Source organism: Plectropomus leopardus, chromosome 9 (genome assembly GCF_008729295.1).
Source record: "Plectropomus leopardus isolate mb chromosome 9, YSFRI_Pleo_2.0, whole genome shotgun sequence".
NCBI lineage: Eukaryota > Metazoa > Chordata > Actinopteri > Perciformes > Serranidae > Plectropomus > Plectropomus leopardus.
Genome location: NC_056471.1, coordinates 14612124 through 14634314, shown reverse-complemented (window position 1 = coordinate 14634314; position 22191 = coordinate 14612124). Strand labels below are relative to the sequence as shown.

The 22191-nt window shown below is 41.2% G+C and overlaps 3 protein-coding genes across 7 annotated transcripts in view; 1 reads left to right on the top strand and 2 right to left on the bottom strand.

Moving 5' to 3' along the window:
• Positions 1-7053, bottom strand: part of gabrb2a (gamma-aminobutyric acid type A receptor subunit beta2a) — a 42479-nt gene extending 35426 nt beyond the window's left edge. For both annotated transcript variants that reach the window (XM_042492848.1, XM_042492849.1), the window contains exons 1-3: positions 6927-7053; positions 6715-6815; positions 6222-6289 (exon numbers count right to left, since the gene is read on the bottom strand). In XM_042492848.1, the coding sequence (XP_042348782.1) occupies positions 6222-6289; positions 6715-6815; positions 6927-7000 (243 nt within the window). In that variant the 5' untranslated portion in view covers positions 7001-7053. The remainder of the gene's footprint in view (positions 1-6221; positions 6290-6714; positions 6816-6926) is intronic.
• Positions 7054-8121: 1068 nt separating this feature from the next.
• gabra6a (gamma-aminobutyric acid type A receptor subunit alpha6a) lies at positions 8122-18539 on the bottom strand. Of its 4 annotated transcripts, none has more exons than XM_042492852.1 (8): positions 18487-18539; positions 15889-16109; positions 15681-15763; positions 14463-14606; positions 13369-13521; positions 12243-12493; positions 10244-10488; positions 8122-8236 (listed from the first exon to the last, which is right to left on the bottom strand). In XM_042492852.1, exons 1-8 carry the CDS (start codon positions 18487-18489, stop codon positions 8215-8217), a joined length of 1122 nt encoding a protein of 373 aa, XP_042348786.1. In that variant the 5' UTR covers positions 18490-18539; the 3' UTR covers positions 8122-8214. The 4 variants fall into 4 exon arrangements, with proteins under 4 accessions (XP_042348786.1, XP_042348789.1, XP_042348787.1 ...); XM_042492855.1 differs by lacking the exon at positions 18487-18539 and adding an exon at positions 17195-17244; XM_042492853.1 differs by lacking the exon at positions 18487-18539 and adding an exon at positions 17122-17143.
• A 1229-nt stretch (positions 18540-19768) lies between these two features.
• nudcd2 (NudC domain containing 2) lies at positions 19769-22105 on the top strand. The gene is made up of 4 exons (XM_042493337.1): positions 19769-20152; positions 20989-21037; positions 21128-21279; positions 21795-22105. Exons 1-4 carry the CDS (start codon positions 19964-19966, stop codon positions 21876-21878), a joined length of 474 nt encoding a protein of 157 aa, XP_042349271.1. The 5' UTR covers positions 19769-19963; the 3' UTR covers positions 21879-22105.
• The last annotated feature ends 86 nt before the right edge of the window (positions 22106-22191 follow it).

The window sequence follows — 22191 nt, the reverse complement described above, 5'->3', positions numbered from 1 at the left end:
TGATTATGGGTTTTTTTGGTTTGTTTTTTTTTAAAGCTCATGGTCTCTTCTGACAATGTCAAATTAAGCCAGCCTCCACGGACTAAACATTTAACAGGGAGCCCAGCGTGCACGTAAGACAGCTGCAGGATTAAGTGTTGTTCTTGTGCTGTAATTATGCTGCTCGCCATATTAATCTGTTATTCCGTGTGTCCACTCAGCATAACTAATGACATTGTTCTGGACAACCTGCATTCTTGTGTTAAGCTTTTTGGAAAGCTCAGCAGAGCAAACAGAATCAAAGCTGCACGAGATGAACAGAAGGACAAAACCCGTCTTGGGTTTGAAAATATGGTAATATGGTTATAAAAACATGTTTGGATTGTAGTTTTTCTTAACACTTATAGCAGCAACTTCAGGATAGAGGTTACACATTAAAGATTTGATAATTCAGATTAGAGATGCAATTCTTACAAGCTTCTCAAATGTGAGAATTTTCTGTTTTCTCAGTTTTATATCTTTATAAACTGTTTAAACGGGGGTTTTAGATGGCTGTTTGAACAAAGCAAGCACTGTGAAAGTGCTTCTGGTAAACTGTGATGAGCATGTTTTTTTGAACTGTTTTCAGATGTTTTACAGAGTAAAAGATGGATCAATGAATTAATAAAATAATCAACAATTTAATTATTAAAATAATCCTTAGTTGAGGTCGTATTTAAAATACTATACACATTAAGTCATCTGTCATGCAGAAAAAGTCAAACACTTGCTGGATCCAGTGTCTCAAATGTGAGAGTTTTCTGCTTTTCTCTTTTTTTTTATATCTTTGTAAACTAAATATTCTGGGGTGTTTGACAGTTGGTCAAACAAAACAAGCACTGTGTATGTGTTGATGAGAATTTTTCACTATTTTCTGACGTTTTACAGAGTACAACATTAATCAATTCATTGACAAATTAAGCAGTAATTAAAATAGTCATAGCTGCAGCCCTGAGTAAGATACTGTGAGTATGAACACTATGGGAAATCATCACAATTTAAAAAAAAGGCAAAATATGAACAAAACGCAAAGGCAACAAAAAATCCAGCATTCTCAACAACAGCACAACTTTCACCTGCTTTACAAATGCTAAAGCCTTGAAAAAAGTCCCGAGAAAAAAAGAGGCCTTATTTGCTTTCCCTTGACTTCCCCGGATCCACCAAAGAGAGAGAGCGAGAGAGAGAGAGAGAGAGAGAGAGAGAGAGAGAGAGAGAGAGAGAGGCTGCGTTGTCATGGCAACACTGAGTAAAAATAACACAAGCTTATTTTCCACAAGCTGAAAATAAAATGGAACAGGATCAGTTTGGACAAACAAGATCAAAATGGTTGCTAATTCACAGACACAAGAAGCTGCATCCTTCACACGGATGTGGTGCAACATCGAGGCCCCGCGACGTGCTCCCTCTGGTCATCGGCTCTCCAGTTATCTGGCGGCCAGATCCCCTTACTCATGTAAAGAAACCAGCGCTTGTCAGGATAATGATCGTAATAAAGGGAACGCTCACGCCCCACTAATTCCTCCATCCCAGAAGCCACCACAGCTGGTTTGTTTAAATCTTTTAATTCACAGCCAGCTAATTAACATTCAGAGAACAGTATTATAGTACAGGCAGTGCCTCTTAACAACCACCAACCTCAGGTATTTTACATGTAATTAACAAGCGGGATGAAGAAAAGACGAGGAGTGAAAATACTCATTTGCCTCCCTCCTCATTGCAGCCTCGGAGTGCATATTGCAGCTATGCTCAACATATGGATGGCATGCTGAAGACGTTATTATGCAGCGCTGATGCATTGCTGAGACAACAGACTCGACTTGTATTTAATCAGCTGCACTGGCTGTGTGCAGAACACTTTTTAATGCACCGTAACCAGGGTTCGGTTCCTGGATCTGTGATTTCAGCAAAAACAAACAGCATTATGCAAATGCAATTTCAGCTGCTAAGTGAGGGAGATGAGTGATGGAGCGGGATGCCAGCGCTGAACAGACAGACAGACAGAGATAAACGGGGGGGTGGTGGTAGTGGTGGTGGAGAGGGGGTCTCGGCCATGATATCATATCTGTGCCATATTTTGCACTAACCCCAGTGAGTCAGCACAGCCCACCCAGCGAGGATGTGTGGTCACACCTCGGACTCGGAGGACACTTCCCTCTCAAAATAGCACATTTGTAATGTCATGCAGGCGAGGCTGCTACCACGGCGCTGACTGACCTGCACATTTTTATTGCCCGACAACATGGCTGACCTTTGAGCCTCAACGGACCATCGCTGTGGATCACAAGAGAATGCACCAAAAAAGAGACTCCACTATGGCACGTACACATGTGAACCAGCCTCTTGCATTTGCACAGAGAAGCTACAAAAACTACAGATCCCATCAAACCTCAACAACCATCCTGCCCTTTCATGTCAGCACAGAAGAAAAAATGCCACAATGGCTTCAATCAGCCCCGACCAAAATGCAGAGTTCATTCTCCACCAGAGGCGTTTTTATCTTTAATTAGGGGAGCGAGCAGCTGTCTACAACCCAAACCTGCTCATCGCCATGATGGCAGGCCTGCTCATAAACGCTGATTTCAAACCCAATCACATTCTTTCATTTCTGTCAGCAGATGACTCCATTTTCCTTTGGGTTCATATAGATGAAAAATGCAGAAACAGCCGCGGTGTGATCATATGCAAAGGATTCAGTTAAAAACAAATCAGTTTAAAACATGTGACCACTTTTTTTTCTTGAAGAGACACGAATGGTTCTTTTGGCTTAACAAATGAAACTGACTCAGCACTTCATTTTAATTCTGAAGCAATTTTTAAAGGAAAAATGGCAAGAAAAGCATTTCAAGAGTGATTTTTTTCCTGGTGTTTTTTTAATCTAGGGTTTTGATCTGACACCTGAAGACATCAACATGGACTCTAGGAACTTGTACTTGACATTTCACACTTCTTGCTGACATTAAATAATTATTAAATTACCTGCAGCCTGAGATTGTAGACCCGACACACACTTTGTCAGACACCTTGGCATCTGATACAAACACACAACGCACCCTTTAGCGTCTCTAAGTGATGTACTAGGGCTTTTAACTAACTCTGATGTAAACACATCTGTGACAATATTCAATGCTAAGAGCAACTGACGTGGTATAAAGAGTGAGAAAGTACGGTGGATGGATCAGACAAACAACCCCCTCAAAGTCTTGCTCTTTTCTCAGTCCAAATACACTCTGGTAGAGGTCATGACTTGGTCTCTGTTTCGGTGGTCTTGACTACAACACTACCAAACTAGATTTATTTTTTAAAAAAAACAACACCGAATGAAACTCACAAGCGTAAACTGTACATATCCTGTCAAAATGAAGTTTGCTTAAAAAAGATATGCATGTAACAAGTGGAAACTGCCCCAGCCAAAACTGACGCTAAAGAGGTAAATAGAGTGTTACAGTGTTTGAAGGGTACAGCTTCCAACCATGCCGCCGTAATTGACCAGTTGGGAGAGAGAACATCTTGGATGCGCAGTCAAATACAGTGAGCAACTTAATAAGATGTAGCCATACAATTACAAAGAAATGAATGAAAATTACCTGAAAATTTGCAAGAAAAGGAAAGCAACAAAAAACAAGGAAATTACCTGAAAAAAAATACTAAACGTATTTTGAACGTATTTTGAATATAGTTATGAATATAGTTTCTGGAAATCTTCCCCCATTTTTATGCTAATTTTCCAAAAATTTACAGTTTGTTCATTGCCTTTTCCCATGTTTTTGAAGAGAATTAAACCAAAGGTTTCAATACTTGTGAAAGGGGTCTGAATGCAGGTTTCAAAGGGTTAAATCCAAAGATTTAAATAAATTATTATTGATGTTCCTACATTCTTTAAGATACTAAATATTGTGAAAATTTCTATGAAATTAAAAATCTAAAATATCCATTTGATGAAAATGATTGGGTTGTGGTGTATATTTGTTTGAGCGTCATATAGCTTCAACAAGGAGCTGGAACAAGCTGCTAAAGTAATCAATATGTGGTTGAGTCAGACAGTGTGAAATAAGATGTTTTATCCAGCCTTGAAGCCACTTAAGTAGAAAAAAGGGAAACAATATGTTGTGGGGTTAATGAAGCACTGGCTGCAGCTCTCTGGTGGTAACACGGGGTCTGCAGTAACTTTCCCTCAGCCTCCACCGGGATGTATATATCATTAGAGGAGACGGTGAAACTGATCACAGTAACCTTCACCTCTCTCCCACCCTGTTCTTCGCTGCCTCCGTCAGTTTCATCCTCGCCTCTCTGTGTTGTTTTCCCTCTCAGCACTTTAATCTTAAAAGCGGCTGCCCCTGATGAGGAAGATCAAAGCAGCCCAGTGCCGAGCACAGGTCACCAACTCCATCCTCGTGATCACGGTGCATGGTGATATTATTGATTTCTCTGAGATCAATCTCGTCAGCTCCTGTTATCCTCTGTTGTACCAAAGAGAGCTGGACATGAAGAAAGGCGGAGGAGGAGGAGAATCCGACCTGTTATGTAAGTCGCAAGGAGGATTTTTCACAAGGTGACAACAACGTGTGGAGCACAAGTCCGTCGAGGTCCTGGATGGTTTTTTATTTGAACTTTTTTGTCTAAATGCGTCCATCGTGTCAGAGCGACGCCTGTTCAGATCTGGCAGGGGGAGCTTTTCTGAGAAATGAGCGAGATGAACGCTCTCTCATAGCCACAGGGAGTTGCATGTATGACGTCAGCCGCCATTCACTGTTTGTGCACAGTTTTGTGTTTTGTTACACACTCACACGGATGTATGAAGCAGTGTTTTTTTCCAGATGAATGCTCGCATAGATGCCTAGTTCTTAAGTAAGATAACCCTTTGGAGCAAGGCAGAGGTGGATTACATGGCTGCTGAGCCCAGAGTCACAGCCAGGGATCCAGTCGAAGTGGTGGGAGGGGAGGGATGGAGGAGGGAGAAAGAGATAGGCTGAAGCGAGTGAGGGGTTTCTATTTCAAATCTCTCTGGACCCCCAAGGCACTTCCGTTCTGGCTGCAGCCTCCACCAAAATAAACCATTTCTATCAAAGGAGACCATATTCAGCGCTTGTCCTCGTCTGAAGCTGAACTCACACACGCTGGTGTATTTAAAAACTAATTCAGTGACCACAGACATTTGACAGGCCGCCAAATCAAACCTTAAAAATGACTCAATTAATAATAGAAAACACATATCCTCCCATCCCTACTGGCAAACTTGTTTTTCATGCTCTTATATAACATCTCTATTATGTTGCTCCATGGAGAGGCTGCTGTGTAAATGATCTCTTCTCACATTCTGAATTCACTGCAAAGAAGTGCCCTTAATATTTCTTTCAATGCATCAAAAATCCCATGAGCAAAACCAGTTATTCTACACAAGAAATACATTTAATGCAGCAGAGCTACACTGTGGGTTGCGGTCTGTCTGTCTGTCACACGGATCAATAGGTGGTGCTCTTGCATGGGCTGCTGAACTTTTCCCCCTGTCCTCTCCAAGTGGCACATGCCGTTCATCTTTGTGCACCAAGACGTTTTATCGGTTGCTGTTGCAATGCTGTGTGACCAGACATGTATTATTAACAAATTGCTTACGTCATCCGACAAGTAAGAGGGAAGATCGTTTACGTAGACGGTGATGATGTGATTGGTCGAATTCAAAAAGCCTCAAAAAACACCAAATGATGCCAGTTTGGTGAAGAAGAGGGTGTTTTTATTCTTTTTTTTTTGTAGGTAACTGCGTGGAGGGGAGATGGGAGGAGGAGGAGGAGGAGGAGGAGGGGGTGCGTGTCAACAAAATTACACCACCGAGGCTTGACAACGTGAAGCAGTCACACACACACACACACACACACACACACAAACACACACACGAAGCTCTCCGCGCGCGCAGCCGGGGCTGTGCGTCCGAGTGCGCCAGTGAGTGTGTGTTTTGAATTCAAATGCAGCAACACACCAGAGCTGCAAATGCGGAGACTGAGAGGAGGATGGCGATGATGTGTTTGGGAACGGAAGCCTTCACATTTTTTTGTTGTTGAGAAAAATGACACAAGATGCCTCAGCCTGTCTCACGTTATCTTCTCTCTCAATCACACACTGACCCGTGATAAGTAGCCCACTTCAGGGGTATTCCAGCCGTGCCAATTGGCAACATTAAAGCGGGGTAATAATCATGAAGATGCACCTACCATATTGACTTCAGAGACCATGTCTATGCTGGCTATGTCTATATTCATCCCCACAGCCACCGGCGCACCTGTGAAGGAAAAGAGGCATTAATACACTAAATATGAATAATTCTCTCATCATGTAAATTTAACAAATTCGTGACGCGCGCTCAGGTTCCTCTCGCCTCCACCTACAGGAGACTTGTGCATCATCAGCCTGAGCGGAAAAAAAAAAAAAAAAACCAAAACCTTCATGTTTAACACGCAGCTTAAACGTGGTTAATTTCATCTTTTTAGTGGGATAATCAAACATTGATGAGCGGGGTCGATCACGTTAAAAAGCCTGTCTTATCTCCTCCATCAAATGAAATATGCACATCGTTCCTCATAGCCTAATTGGGGAGGCCTATTTGGCTGTGAAGGGGATGATTACGTAAATTAAAGCAGATTTTGCGATTCATTAAACATGTATTGCACGTCAGGAGGGCGTGAAAACATCCCGTTTTCGATTTACCTCCGAAATCTGGCCTCAACCGAATGTCGTATCCTTTCATCAGTCTGTCCACTGTTTCTTTTACCAGAGGCATATTGCTCGGATCTTTGATATCCTTGACGCTGTGGGAGGGAAAAAAGGTGGTGTAATGCAAAACAGCTTATTAATATCACACGCCAGGCACGCTTGAATAAAAGCGGCAACATGACACGAAAGACAGAAAAAGAGATTACCTTTGAGCCCAGACAAAAGTCACTAGTAAAGAAAAAGTCAAAATCCCAAAGTGGTTTTTCCTGATCCTCCCCATCGCAACAGTTTTTGAGGCGGTTTCGGGATGCGAGTGAGGAGAGCGCACATCCAACTTACTCCAGACAGTGCAGAGGAGCCAATGAGAGGCGCATGCGTGCAGCCAGCCCAAGATCAAAGAGTGGAGACTGATGATGGTGGATGAGCAGTTTCCATTGCAGAGAAAAATATTAAAGGGACAAGTGGTTGTGCGTAATGAAGAAGCCCAGGATTTATGCCAGGAGTGAAATGAACAACAGTGGTGTTGATTTCAGGCTTGTTTTTATTCTCATTTGTTTATTACACGGCAGATTAGTTTGTCTACATCCTGACAAGGTCAAACAATGGAGATCATCGAAGGGTTAAAGTGGTCAAAATATGAAGTTATCAAGTTTGTTCCCTCAATTTTTGTGTCATCGAGCAGCCAAAAAGACTCCCTCACTTTACATGCAAACATCTGTGCCCATCATCCATGCAGCATCCGTACAAAAATAGAAAATTAATGTCATCAACACCCATGGGTATTATATCCCACTCTTCCCTGCAATGTTTTCAGAGGACCTGCAGTAAGATCTGAAAATGCAGCGGGAGCACCAGAGCGCCAGAGCAGAAAGGTGGGATGGAAAACACAATCCCACAATTCATTTTCTCAGGTTTGAGTACATTTTAGAAGCCGCGGGGAGGGATGCGAGCCTCCTCTAAATTGCCTTTGATCTTGTTGTAGTGGGAGCTGTGCTTCTGTAGAGGGCAGGCTTCTGAAAGCATTGGTTCACTGTTGCATCACCACCAGTTACAGCCATCATAGATTATATCATCCACTTCTTTTTGATGTGTTTCTTGGTTTGTGTGTGTGTTTGAGGCGTCATGTATGTGTGTGGCGTTTGTCTAGTTCTGGGGGTACCCGAGAAGTTGTTGTGTGTACATGGCAGGCTTTAAAGTGATTGAGGCCCCCGTGAAGGGCAGCTGCTGATCAGAACACAAGTGGGCAGTGGTCACAGCCTGTGAAATGAATAGATGTGCGGCAGGAGAATAAATGAGTTTCTGATTCATTTCCTCTGTCAGATGAGAGTAGAGTGACTGCTGATAGCTCGTTCTATCTCTCTCTCTCTCTCTCTCACACACACACACACACACACACACACACACACACACACACACACACACAGAGGAGGGTGAGGTGAGGCTGGCTGGATGCTGAAGGTCTCTCCGGCTGCACGTGCCCTTTTTCAGGTCCTCTTAGTTTTCAAGAACCACGTCCCTGCAAGACCAGAATACAGCCGAGCACAAAATGTGAGAGGAGCATACAGAAACATCTCCCTTCCCACATTCAGAGATCTGCAGTGCACAGCCCAAACTGTTACTGTGCTCCCTGTCCTCTCAGTGCCATCTTCAAAAGTACCAGGCGAGGGATGTGGTGAAAATATGTAAAGGGAATAGATGTGATGCAGCTGTTCTCCTGCTCTCCATCTTGTCTCTCTCATTATTCTGCAGAACGTTCTAAACAAAACAACCATAAAAATTCTCTGACAGGAACATGAGAAGCATGATGAGCAGATTTGCACTCCCCAGTGTTGCATAACACATCTCTCTCTCCCCCGTCTCTCTCTCTCTCTCTCTCGCTGTCTTTTTTGCACTGTATCTCTCTTTCTTTCTTGGACATGGAGCTTTGTGTTCTATAAGTGGCTCACTTATAAGCGGGAAAGTGAATAGTCTTTTTTTCATGTGCTTAATGTACAAAGTAAGCTCTGGTTTCTTTTTGCCTGTGAGACCCGCTCCCCACGGAGAAACAGTGTTGTCATTAAAACGGCTGGGGTTTTGCAAGCCCTCAGGTAAACCTTATATAAAAAGACGAGAGAGCTTGATGCATATTTTACTCCTCAAATTAACTGAGCACCCAGCCCCCTTTTTTTGTATTGTAAATCCATGATGATGATGATAAAAGCCACAGTGCTGGCGTCAATGCAGCAACAAACGCCACCTAACATCATTCTCCCCTTCTCCCGCTGAAACAGCCCCCGCAGCTCCCGGGGCTGTTTCAGCATTAGAAATTATTGATGTCTTTACTGCCTAGATAAAAGTCTTTGACAAAAACTGTGGGTAGTTATTGTTCCACTGAAGCTACCATAATTAGAGCAGAGCGAGACAGGTTTGTAGCTCTTTTAGGATACAAAGTAAGTATGTATAAATATCCTTCGTCCATTGTCTGATTTTTTCCCCCCGTTTTTACCTTGTTTCTACAAGAATGCTGGATACCTTCCAAGTATGTCTCTGCTATTTTTACTATTTTGCATGAGAGGCTTTTTGGATCTGCCGCTGTGTCATGCAAGACTCAAAAGGTTAACGGTTAAACTACTAAAGGGAAGCCTACTGGTGAGATGTAATGCATATTACACTGTAAAATCTGACAAGTTGATTTTACTTTAAACAAATCTAGGAAACAGATTGCCTTGAAAAATGTACGTAAATATGACTATTAATTTTAATTTGTTTACTTTATATCTAATTGTTATATCTACTTAAAATGTAGTTTTGTTTACTTAATTTTGTGAACTTGATGCAATTTAAAAATGACAAGTTTAGTTAAATCAATCTTTCTTAGTTTTAGAAACTTCATTAAAACAAGTTCACTGTGACGTACATCTGTATTCTGCTGGTTGCAAATTAGTCAGTCATACTTTCTTAAACATTTTAGCAAAACACAACTCAGATCTCCTGACTTTGACACTTGGTTTACTGAAGTTGCTAAAACATTTAACATTTAACACACTTAAAAATGACAACATTTCAGTTGTCATTTTTAAGAAGCAACAACTTCACAAAATTAAGTAAACAAAACTAAATTTTAAGTAAATTTAATAATTACATGTAAAGTAATGATATATTATGATTAATAGTTATATTTGCATAGATTTTTTCAAGGCAATCGGTTTCCAAGATTATTTTAAGTCAGATCAATCCAATTTTACGCAAGTTGTAGTGTTTGCGATGTGTTCAGGTGCAACTTTTTGGCAGAGACACAGGCGACATGAAGTGACGGTCAGCTTATGTCTCCACTGGTTCTTTGACGCCGGTTTGGTGTCTGGGCCTGGCAGAAATCAAGCTAATTTGCGCAGTTTTCAAAGGGTTGTGCCACTTCAGGTGTTACACAGATAATACTGATAAGCACAATCAACTCACTGTTGGATTTTGAGTCATTGATAGTAACAAAAATATCATCATCACAGCACCGAGATGTAAATGTATCAAGATAATGTGGCTGGTGTACCTGGCCTTCTCCATGGAGTCCTTGGCCAGGTAGATGTACCAGTAGATGAGGTTGAAGAGGGCAAAGGCCAGAGGGAAGAGGATGCGGGCGTACTTGTCGATGGGGCTGGTGCCGGCCAGCTGCGGGATCTGAGGAAAAGCTGAGCCCTGCTGGAGGAAAATCGGCAGCGGCGGAGCATCTCCTGGCTCACTGCGACACACTGAGTGGTTTCTCCTCTTCAGGCCTTCCTGAGGGCTGCAGTCCGACTGGTTAGAGGGGGCGGGGGTGATGTGGTGGAGAAGCAGAGAGAGATGAGATGGAGTTAGTGCGAGAGTAGAAGAAAGGGGTCTAAAAAACAAACAAACTGGGAATTTATTAGCTAGCATGTACATGCATGGTGATTTGAACATGCTGGAGTCTTGTATATAAGGCTGGAACTTATGCTGGTTCCCACAGGAGCTTTTGTTCGCTGGCATGCCAGCATCCCTATAGAACGCAGCAGGTAGTTTGCTGGATGCCCATAGGATGGTTAGGAGATTATGCAGCGAGGAGTTCTCTGTTCTCACACTGAGGCTATTTTTAAAGCATCTAACCATGAGCCCTACACGTGAGACAGATCCCAGGAGGACGCTGTGGTGGCTTACTGTATTAGCATAAAGCATATAACTCCAGATGAGAGCACTACAACAGCACTTATTACTATTTAATGTGTGGTGTGCCCTGAATGAGGCGAACAGAAGAGGCAGGGTGACTACTTGGAAATGCATAGAATAAGACCTCCTATCTGTGGCATGATTTCTTTCTCTCTACATCTGAGTCTGGAGCTGCTGACTTCCTGTTCATTATCAACATCACTGCATCAAACTCTGCAACAGTGAGGAGACTCTGTAACTCCACTCACCATTATTAGTAATGTAAATGTATTTCAGATGCAATGAGATATGAATCACACGCCGCCTTCAAGTGAATGTTGCTGAGCAGGTTGCTTTCATATCAAGTTTAGGAACAAAACCAACCAATCCTATAATCAGTGCTTATAGAAAGTCTGCCTGTAATTGATCCACCTGGACTGCTGTTTTTTCCAACCTTTCTTTCACTGCAAACAATCAGATCCTTATGGAAATAGGTTGTACCGATCAGAGATAAATTTCTGTTATAGCTTTTTTTTATTTCCAAATTTGAAGATAGTTTAGCATTTTGAGAAATACACTAAGTCACGCTTGTGCTGAGTGTTAGATGATAGCTTTGATTCCACTCTTGTGTCTGTACAATAAATACGTTGTTACAGCTAGCAGCCAGTTAGCTTGTAACTCTTTTCCATGAAAATTAGCATGTGTGCAGGTTATTTAAACCTGAGAAATATATGTAGTCTTCTTTCCCATTGCCAGAAGACTAGATCTGTGTACAAGGCTCTGCAGCAGAAGAATGTGCCTTTCTGTGTTTTTTTTTTTTTTTTTTTTTTACTGGTGTGTCTTCATCTACATCACGGACAAGCCAGAAAACAGGTTAGTTAACATTAAAAAGCAGCATGGAGGCCAGTGAAAATGTTACAGGGGTTACTTCTTTTTTTCATCTCTTACTCACTCAGTCTGTCTCTCAAACTCAGCACAGATTATATTTGAACAATGTTTGAGAACTGCTTGTATATTATTATTATATTTTGTGTTAGCAGGTGATTGGATCTCGCCGATAAAGGGGCTAGCATCAGCGTGTTAACCATTGTGCTGTGTTTCCATCACTGCCGACTGGAACTGGAACTGATAAATACCGTGACCACTGCGAAGTGAACACCAATTGTAACCTTTCCCATTACATACAAAAGCCAGATGTAAGAGGGTGTTAGTGGGTTTTTGAACATTACATTTGAAATTCTTTTCTATGTGCAAATTTAACCAATAAAACTCATTCACTTAATCTGGTTCTACAAACACTGATCAAATTGCACAGAAAGCTGCTAGGACACTCAATTAAGTGATCATCATGTTTTAACGATGCAAGTAGCATAAAGTCAGTGTCTCACCGAAGCTGTGTTCTCATCATCACTGCCAGTAGCCAACACCTCAAGCTTGTCTTGTCTAGCTTTCTGCTTCTTTAGGCGGTTGGCCTGGAGGGTGGCAAAGTAGTTTACAGCTGCAAACTCGACAAGCGCCGACGCCACAAAGGCAAAACACACAGCAATGAACCAATCCATGGCGGTGGCGTAGGCTACTTTGGGAAGTGACTCACGGGCGCTGATGCTCAAGGTGGTCATGGTCAGCACTGTGGTGATGCCTGGAAGAAGACACGTATTTATGAAACACACAATCAGTGGTGGAAGAAGCATCTAGATCCTTTACCTTAGCAAAAGTACCAATAACACGCTGTGAAAATATTCTGTTACAAGTAAAAGACATGCATTGAAAATGAACTTAAGTAAAAGTAAGTATGATCAGAAAAATATACTTAAAGTATTAAAAGTAAAAGTACCTAAAGCAGAAAAACACACCCAAAAAACTCAAAATATTAGAACAAAGGGGAAAAAATATCTAAAAAAAAAAAAAAAACCCTCAAAATTATATAAAAAAGAAAAAGAAGGGAAATATAAAAAAGTCAAAATTATTTAAAAAATAAGAAAAAATATACAAAAAAGTAAAAATCATAAACATAGAAAAACACCCAAAACTTCAAGAAATAAATATTAAAAAAATAAAAATAAAAACAGTCCCAAACTCACAGTAATTTAGAAAAGAAAATAAATAATTAAAATTGATTAAAAAAATAGAGAAAGCCTTTAATGTTAATCAAAAATATTTGTCAACTAATTGTGAAACAACTGATTAATTAACTAATTGTTGCAGCTGTACTTGAATAAAAGCGTAGGTAATTTGATTTACCAAAAAACATCATATTTTACAAACTCCTCTTGTGATTTTTATGGAAAAATCTTCATTTGTAAAGTAACTTAATCTGTGAGATCAATGTGGTTAAGTAAAAAGTGCAATATTTACATCTGAACTGAAGCAAATACTCAAGTAAAATACAAGCATATATTCATATTCATACTTATGTACAGTACCTGAGTAAATGTACTTAGTTACATTCCACCACTGTGAAGAATAATATCAAATATGATTAATACATATTTACTGATGGGAAAGGGGACGTACCTGCAACTGTGCGTGCAGGGACAGACTCTTTGTTGATCCAAAAAGAGACTTGTGACAGCACCACAACCATTATGAGAGGGATGTAAGTCTGTATGAGGTAGTAGCCAAGCTTCCTCTGGAGGTGGAAATGGACCACCTGCACAGAGTAGTGACCTGCAAGATAAACAGCGTGTGTGAAGAGAGCAACCCCGAGGGACAGAGCCGGGTAGCACAGAATGGATGCCCTTGCCTGACCTTGAGACAGAAGAGATGCTGAGACAAACATATAGACAAAAATAAAGATATATTGCTGCTGTTAGAGCTGAAATAGCACGCTAACAGTAAGACAGCATGTGTTAGACAAGAGGAGGGAAGACAGGAAGGACGAAAAGGAGGCGGGAAGGAGGAGGGAGCACAGTAGACATTTGGAAATGGGATAAAGTCAAGAGAAAGGAGCGAGAGAGGAGGGGGCAGGAGGAGAGCATGCAGTGTCACTATGCGTAACACTGCCCTGCTCTGTCTAAACACATGCATGAAGACGTTCACAGACCAAAAACACGCTGCGCACACGCACACACACGCACACACACACACACACACACACACACACACAAAGGTTTCCTCTCTCTCTTTCTCTCTCTCTGTTCTCTAAATGGGTATCATCTCTATATTTTGGAGCCTGCCTCATCCTTTTCCTCTCTATTCCAGGAATCTGCTGGGTTCACAGCAGGGGAGCACTTCTCCTTCTTCTGGTGAAAAGACAAAATGCAATCACACACGCACACGTGCACTGCACGCACACACACACACACATACTACGCCATCCTTCCTCCCCTCTCTCAATGCATTCACTTAGCTTTAAACCCCATAGTTCTTTTTAAAGGCACACAGTACGATATTAGGCCTGACCACTTAAGCATCTTACACTAGATGGCTACTCAAGGAAGTCTTTGCTTTTATAGCAGCTCTACTATGAGGGAGTAATGGACACTAGTGCAGAGTCTGAAGAGACGCATCTGACCTCTCTCCTCTCTGATTAGGCAGCTCATGAGAATTTCTTTAAGTTAAACTTTTAAGTGTAGGTGCAACTGTGACAGAAGACCAATGACAGTTACCTGTGTTTGCTTTGAATATCTCACTGGACAAAGTCTGTCCCACCAGGTCATACTGCAGAAGACTCATGGACTCCGGTGGACAATCAACAGAAGCTATTGGCCCTTTCCTCCAACTGAAAAGGATTTCACTGCTTGTGTAGGCATCTAAACATGCAAATGCAATTAGGAAAAACGGAAAGGTTAGACACATTTATGAATCTGGACCAATAAGCAACCTCTGAGCTGAAAAATGAAGCCAACAGTGCAAAACTGCAGTTCCTTCAACTCTTTGAAACCTGAGCAAATTGGCTTGATTTATTTCAAAAATGTTGGAAGAGGGCAATAACCAAACTTAACAAGAGAAGGCCCAAAAATTAGCAGGAAATTAGAAGAAACAGAAGAAAATTACCTGGAACACACACACACACATATATATGACAATATATGTGTACATTTATGTAAACTGAATTATAAATACACTTTCCTAGACAATTTCCCTAATTTTTTGAAAGTATCTAATAATCCCCAAAGCAACAGCTGATTGGTGGCAATCAGCTGCTCAACAAAGAGCGGAAGAACCTCCTTTTCAAAAGTCGGATTTGTGGTAAAATTGCCGTGATTGAACAAAAATGCGAGGTTGCTTAGAATTCACTGAGACTGGCTGAATGTGTGTTCAGTGTTGCCGTCGTAACATCTCAATATTCCTCAAAGGACTGAGACAAAAACATGTTTACAGCTTCGTACAAAAAACAAAAACAAACCCACTTTTGGTCTCTATAGCTAATTCCTCCATTCATGACAACTTTACTGGTGGTTATTTTTATATAACTCACCCTTTTACATTTTATTAAGGCTCAAAGTTACGCATAATTGGGCCTCTTTGAGTGTAGGCTATCTGCCCATAGCGTCAGGCTTCTCAGTCAGATCCACCCTCCACGGGGCCAACTTCTCATCCAAAAAAGGTCACTTCTGGCTCCAAAAAACCAAGATGGCGATGGCAAAAACGCGGAACTCGAGGCTATAAAGAGCCAGTCCACAAACCAATGGGTGACGTCACGCTGGCTATTATATAAACAGTCTATGATCATTATGAGCACATCTGTTTCAAACATGATAACACAAACAATCTAAATAGGCCCTTTTGTATTTCCTTGTTGTAATGTGAGTGTATGTTAATGACATCAGCTGACCCCAGCTGTTGCCTAGCAATGCAGTTCCAGTGAAACGGTTTATACTTACAGCTCCCAAACCTGAGAGGACAGGCGTGGCCGTCCATCGGGAAGTCCATCAACCTCATTGGACACTCCGCACTGATTGTTAGTCTAACAGCAAGAGAACACACACATGCGTGCACACACACACATACACACACACACACACGTTATGTTTTCCCATAAACGTAGTGCCCTGAAATGATCCCATCAGCATGTGTGCAGTGTCAGATCACCTCATGGTGTAGAGGACAGTCCCGTTCTGCATGATGCGGAAGAGTTTGTTAGGCGTGGTCATGTTATGAGAAATGGATTTCTTGGAGTTTCGGAAGAAAGTGTCTGGCGTCCAGATCTTGTCCACCATACGGTTGTTCAGCCGCAGGATTTCAGTGGGGCCCTCAAATTTTAGCCGCTCGTCAACCCACATCTGACGGAAGAACATGTCCATGGTGTACTCCTGATGCGTGAACACAACACGTTAGTAGAGTTAGAGTGTAAAACTTTGTGTTCCACAAACCATACTGCAAAAAATTGAAATTTTAGCCTTAAAGGGCTTGTGTGTAGGATTTAGTGGCATCTAGTGGTAAGGTTGCAGAACTAAAATTTCTGTACCAAGCGTGTAGAACCCTGGTCTTCAATTTTAAAGTCTGTGTCCTGATTTTTTCTGATTTTTGGTAAGACTGGTCTGGTATATAAGCCTAATTTCAGTTGCCTTTATTAAGCCGCTCTTATACAGAACTTGCGCTTTAGGGTCGCAACGAAGTCCCCTCTTCATACTGCCCCTGCATTTTTAAAACAGAACCAAACGATGACGGCATTATACTGCTCCAGTGTGTGATTATACACTGCATTGTGGCACCCCGCAATTAAAAGAGCTGTTACGGGTGTGACTTTTATGACATGAGTGTCGGCCTCTAGTGTGACATATAATATATGCATAAGCAGCTATTTCTAAAAGGCATAACATGTAAATCACATTAATTTACCTTCTCTGTTATACAGCAGCGGATCTCATCCTTTGTTCACAGGGTAAGAAGCTCCTTAATGTCATTGTTTTCACCTTTTATGGACATTTACGGCTGCTGTTCTTCTTCTCCGAGTTAGCCACATTACTTTTAAACATTACTTTTTATGTCTCCTACAGTGGGTTGCACACATTAACAGGTCATCAAAACGTCACACCCAGTGCCACCTATGGTCATGTATCTCCGACTTTACGTTTTACACAAACCTCATTACGGTGCTGTTACTGCGTCTGTTACCGGCTAAGGGGTGAGACAACTCTGTCCCCGCTTTCTGCAATTTGACATTAAATCCAGATTGGCAAGGTGGCATAACAGCACAAATATTCCCACCTTGAACAGGCAGTGTAAATGCAGCTTTAGTTTGTCTTTGTTTTCATTTGTCAGATTATTATTGAAAAGTTTGTGTTTTCTTGGTTTCTGGATTTCAGTTTGCTGTGTTCTTACCCTCCTGTGTTCCTGCACTGCCTCTGTCTCATATACCTATCTACACACCTGTCCTACATCAGTTAGTCCTTACCTGCTCCTCAGTGATTCCCAGCCTATCAGTTCCCTGCCTGTTTTCTGCTTCATCTTCTTATTGCCCACACCTGAGCCTCTCTGCACCTTTTCTCCACCTGCACTCTATCCCCTGGTCAGTTTAGTTTTAAGTCCTGGTTTTCAGTTCAGTCTTTTTTGGATCCTTGTTTTGATTGTTTTGAGTTCCTGCTGTCTCCTGCTTTTGGCTCCACCTGCTCCACAATACATGACATTCAACAGGGGGTCCACGACTCCTATGGAGTCCTCAGAATTACTGCAGGGGATTGACAAAGTATTGTTTGATAATTTAAGTTTTAATTTGTTTTTTTTTTTCCAAAATTCAAAACAAATATATCAAGATACGCGTTACTGTGACATGAATCCAACATAATATTAGTAATGATGAACTGGCATATTCATAAAAAAACACATTTAATTTACAGTACACCACAGTGATGATAGGTTAGCTATTACCCATGATATGAATCCTTGTACAATCATGTCAGCTAGTTAATGCTGAATCACTGTGCAGCACCTATCCATAATCGCAAGGCAAAACTAGTCCGCTGACCGTTGACACATATTGTCAAAATAACTGTGTTATTATTCCAGGTATGAAAGCAAAATCTCTCTTTATAAGCTAAGGTCCTTGGCCTGAAATTATTGAAGACCACTGGTATAGAAGCACTACGTAGGCAGTTGTGAAAATGTGAATAACCTTATCTATAGAGTCAGGGTCTGATTTGTCTGTTCTGGACTAGTGTAGAAACAACGTGGAAAATGCCACAGAAGAGGACACAATCTGTATGTATACATGAACGGCTTTTAAGGTCATGTAAACACAATGATTCTTATTTTCAGGTAATTACTAACTTGAAAAAAAATAATTGCAAATATTATTTAGAATTTCTGCCAACAGACGTCCCTAAATCCTGGACCTTTAAACTTACTCCAAACATGCAGCCCTTGTCATTCATCAGTATGCATAATAAGCTACTGAAGAGCCATTTCAACTTGCAGTGGAAGGTGAGGAGAGATGACAAGGCAAGGATGGATGCCACTCATCCCAGATAATCATTAATCAATCCATTCAGCCATTCCCTCTGTCTGACATGTTGTCATATTGATTTAGAGGCCATCAATAATGGAGTTATAGGGCTGGTCAAACAGATTAAAGCTCATTAGATGGTCTCATGGCAGATTGCCCATAAGGCAGGCATTCAGTGGTCACTGAAGCGCTGTTATCTCCCACAGTCAGCACATTTACATCTTCTTACAACAGTAGTATCTTACCATCTCGACATCTGACACAGGTCCAAAGCTAGTGACAAAGATGTCTGTTTTCACCTCTGTAACACCACCTGCAACAATAATTCAACTATAACACAAGATGCACAAAGATATCCTTGCACAATGTACAAATTACCTTTAGAAAATCGGCTTTATGATTAGGGATGCACGATAATATCTGCACCTCATAGGTATTGGCAGATATTGGTTTATAAATGAAATGTTAAAATTGGCCAACGTGCTGATTTCTGTCAATATCACAAACTAATATTTTATTTTTTTTATTGACAAAGTGAATATGTACAAAACATTAGCCTAATTTAGAATATTTTTCTTATTTTGTACAATGAATGAATATCACATACACTGAAAAGTATTGTTTTTCATGTCTCCATCTGCTTGTGGGACATCGTTTTAGGAGCATACATAATATAATGTTAATGCCACCACATTAGAGATTTAATTATCTTAATTAAAATTAAGTGGGAATTAAAGTGTATATATTGATATCTTTGTCAGTTATCAGTCAAACGGGTTGTTTTAATATCAGCACATCCAATATCTACAAAAAAAAAAACCCAAAAAACAATATTGTGCATCTCTATTTATGATTAGTAGTCTGAATTACCTCCAGATCCAGGTCGCAGTCTGTTGTCATAACCATCCAAAAGTCGGTCCAAAATGCGAGTGATGTTGTCCGAGAAAATCTCCTTATTTCCACTTACACTACCAAGACTGCAGAGAAATAAAAGTTTAAACTCTCAGGTTAATGGCATTCTCACCCAAGTCAAGCAGAGAGGAAAGACTTACCTTATCCAGCAGGTAAAAGTAACTAAAGTTAATGTCAGGACAGCCATCCTGGGCAGCATTTATCACCAAATTTACAGTCAACTCTCTGAGTAACTCATACTTGTTAAAATGCCATGAGGGGAGTACAAAGATAGCAAGAGTCCTTACTGGTGAAGTGACTAGTAGGTATGCATAACGACACCGGAGGTACTAAGTCAAGAGCAGTAATCTAATTAACAGATTAGTAAATCCACTCCATTTTTAGACAAACAGTGTGTTGTGCTGGTTTTCCTTTAAAGCCAAGAATTTAAATAAAAACTAAAAACTAAATTAAATTCAACTTCATGATTTACACCACATGCATGACGAGAAGGCATGAGAAAACTGCCATATATATAAGAAATTATTTTGCGTTACAGTTCATTTTATCAGACAGCAGAGGGCGCTATAATGTTGTTCATGACCGGAAGTGAACTCCACACTGAGAAGCGAAGAAGTTTCGAGAGCGTGAGGAGCAAAACAACATGACGAGAGATAGCGCAACTCCTGAATACTGAAACTAATTCAACTCTGGAGGTTGACAACAACATTCCTGTAAAAATAAGTAAATATTAACAGCGTAGCAAACCGCGCACAGTGGGAGTCAGTCAGCGGACGTTAGCCGAGCTGTCAGCCGGTGAGGAGCAGCAGCATGTCGGTGCACTTCGAGGAGAGGAGCGGGGTGGTCCCCTGCAAGACACCCTGGGGCTGCTGGTACCAGACCATGGAGGAGGTTTTCATCGAAGTCAATGTGCCTCATGGGACGTCTGCTAAAGAAGTGAAGTGTCGGTTGGGATCCCGAGACATCGAGCTGCATGTGAAAGGGAAGGAAGTGTTCAAGGTAAACCACAAATCAACATCAGAGGGGTTTCTGGAGAAGATGTGGGATCCAAACTACGTACATTGTCTTTGTGTTTTTCTGAATTTATTGGTGGGCAGAATGAGGCAGAAAGTCTATCCGCTGTCCCCGGCACAAAAGATCTTAAAGGCCCGGTGTGCAGGATTTAGTGTCATCTAGCTGTGGGGCTGCAGAAGTGAAATTATCCCGTGTACCAAGTCTGTAACACAACTACGGTGGCCGACGTGAAAACGCCAAGCTGCCTTTACAAAGTACGTGCTGTTGCATGCAGGATGCACACAATAGAGAACCCCAGTACTGGCTCCCTTGTCAATAATCCCACAGGCAAGGGGACAAGGGCGACATTAGCTTCTGGGTTGGCCCACACAAAAGCTTCATCCCTTGGGCACTTCATAGGGACATAATACTTCTTCATAACTGCTCCATGAACTTTGACCCTCTTGCATATGTAACAGTTACCATGGAGATAAAACAAAATGACAAGCACCCAGCTCACCAGAGATAGAAATCCACCTGGAGAGCTCTGCTGTTGTTACTTTTCAATCTACATGGTTTAACTTTCAGGTGATAACTGCTTACGTTATGGAATAGTAGTTAAACAACACACAGGGTTATATAGGTATACGATTTTTCAGTATATCGTACTGCACAGTTGTTATTATTATTGTTGTTGTCATTAATATTATTATCAGTTACAATAACCTGACCTTTGTTTTGGAGTTGTTGAAACTACACAGCAGAGTACTGTTCACATTTGACAACTTTGACAACTAATGTCACATGTCACCTTATTAACTTTGCTTTTTATATTGTGTCAGGGAAAGCTGTTTGACACAACTATGTCTGATGAGGCCACATGGACACTGGGTAGGTTTCACATGTCTAAGTAACATAATCAGTGACTCATGCTGTAATGTACAGAAGCTATCCTTATCTCACTCCTGTTCTTCTGCTTAGAGGACAAATGTCTCATCCGGATCATTCTGATGAAGACTAACAGAGAGGCAGGGAACTGCTGGTCCTCCCTTCTGGAGGGGGACTACTGTGCGAACGCCTGGGTCCAGGACCAGATGCAGAGGAAGCTCACACTGGAGAGATTCCAGCGGGAGGTTAGTTTAATTAAGTGCCACCTGAAGGGTCACGGTGTGTGTTGCCAAGATATTATTACAAGTTATCAGATCACAGTGCACACCTGTCACCCTCTATACACGGCCACATCTGTTAGCCAGGTACATACCTCTTTCGATATAAGCCTTCTTATAAAAGGCTTGTAAGTTGGAATGGTAAATTGACTTTTATAGCTCTGTTAACCCAATCTTATTTATGTCTGTTAAGTGCTTTATGTAACATTAGTGAATTGTTTAATAATGAATTAACCTCTGAAGTGTGCCTCAGAAAGTGGCACTGCCAAATTAAAACATTATTTTATACAAAAACACTTTTACTGTTGTGGTATGGAAATGTTCTGAAATGAGGAAAGCTATATTATCATTTCACTTTTATGCAAAGAGCATCACAGAAAATAAATTTAGTTTGAATTTGTAAAATGCATGAAAATGCATGTTACCCTGATAGATGCCAACAGGGTTCCTGCTTATGAATTAATTGCGCTCTTCTTTGCTAGAATCCTGGATTTGACTTCAGCGGTGCAGAGATATCTGGGAATTTTGCTGGCGGTGGTCCGGACTTTTCAAGTTTACAGAAGTGACCAATGTCATAATGCTAAAAACCTGTCACATGCTGGTGGTGTCACCTCTGCCCAATGAACACTACCGAGGACATCCATGGAGGAGCAGTGGGTTAATCACAGCTCCGAAGAGAAAAGGTTTTGCCTTCAGAACTCAAATACTGGGTGACCTGCAAGACTTTACTGTTCTCAGCAGCCCCTTTCATCTGGCTTGTTTTGGCCTGATTTGGCAAGTTTTAAGGCCCAATGTATGGGCACAATGTTTGAAAGAAACTATTCTATTTGGTTGTAAGAAACCTGTATGTTTTGTTGTCTTTTATATTAAGAGGAATGC

Excerpts from the sequence above, each read along its gene's own strand:
- gabra6a (XM_042492852.1), bottom strand. Across the intron at positions 15,764-15,888 it reads ACTGTCCTCTACACCATGAG|ACTAACAATCAGTGCGGAGT; the intron begins GTGATCTGACAC and ends TCTTGCTGTTAG. Across the intron at positions 12,494-13,368 it reads CCCTGCACGCACAGTTGCAG|GCATCACCACAGTGCTGACC; the intron begins GTACGTCCCCTT and ends GTCTTCTTCCAG.
- nudcd2 (XM_042493337.1), top strand. The coding sequence starts at position 19,964 with ATGTCGGTGCACTTCGAGGAGAGGAGCGGGGTGGTCCCCTGCAAGACA. Across the intron at positions 20,153-20,988 it reads AAGGGAAGGAAGTGTTCAAG|GGAAAGCTGTTTGACACAAC; the intron begins GTAAACCACAAA and ends ATATTGTGTCAG. Across the intron at positions 21,038-21,127 it reads TGAGGCCACATGGACACTGG|AGGACAAATGTCTCATCCGG; the intron begins GTAGGTTTCACA and ends TCTTCTGCTTAG.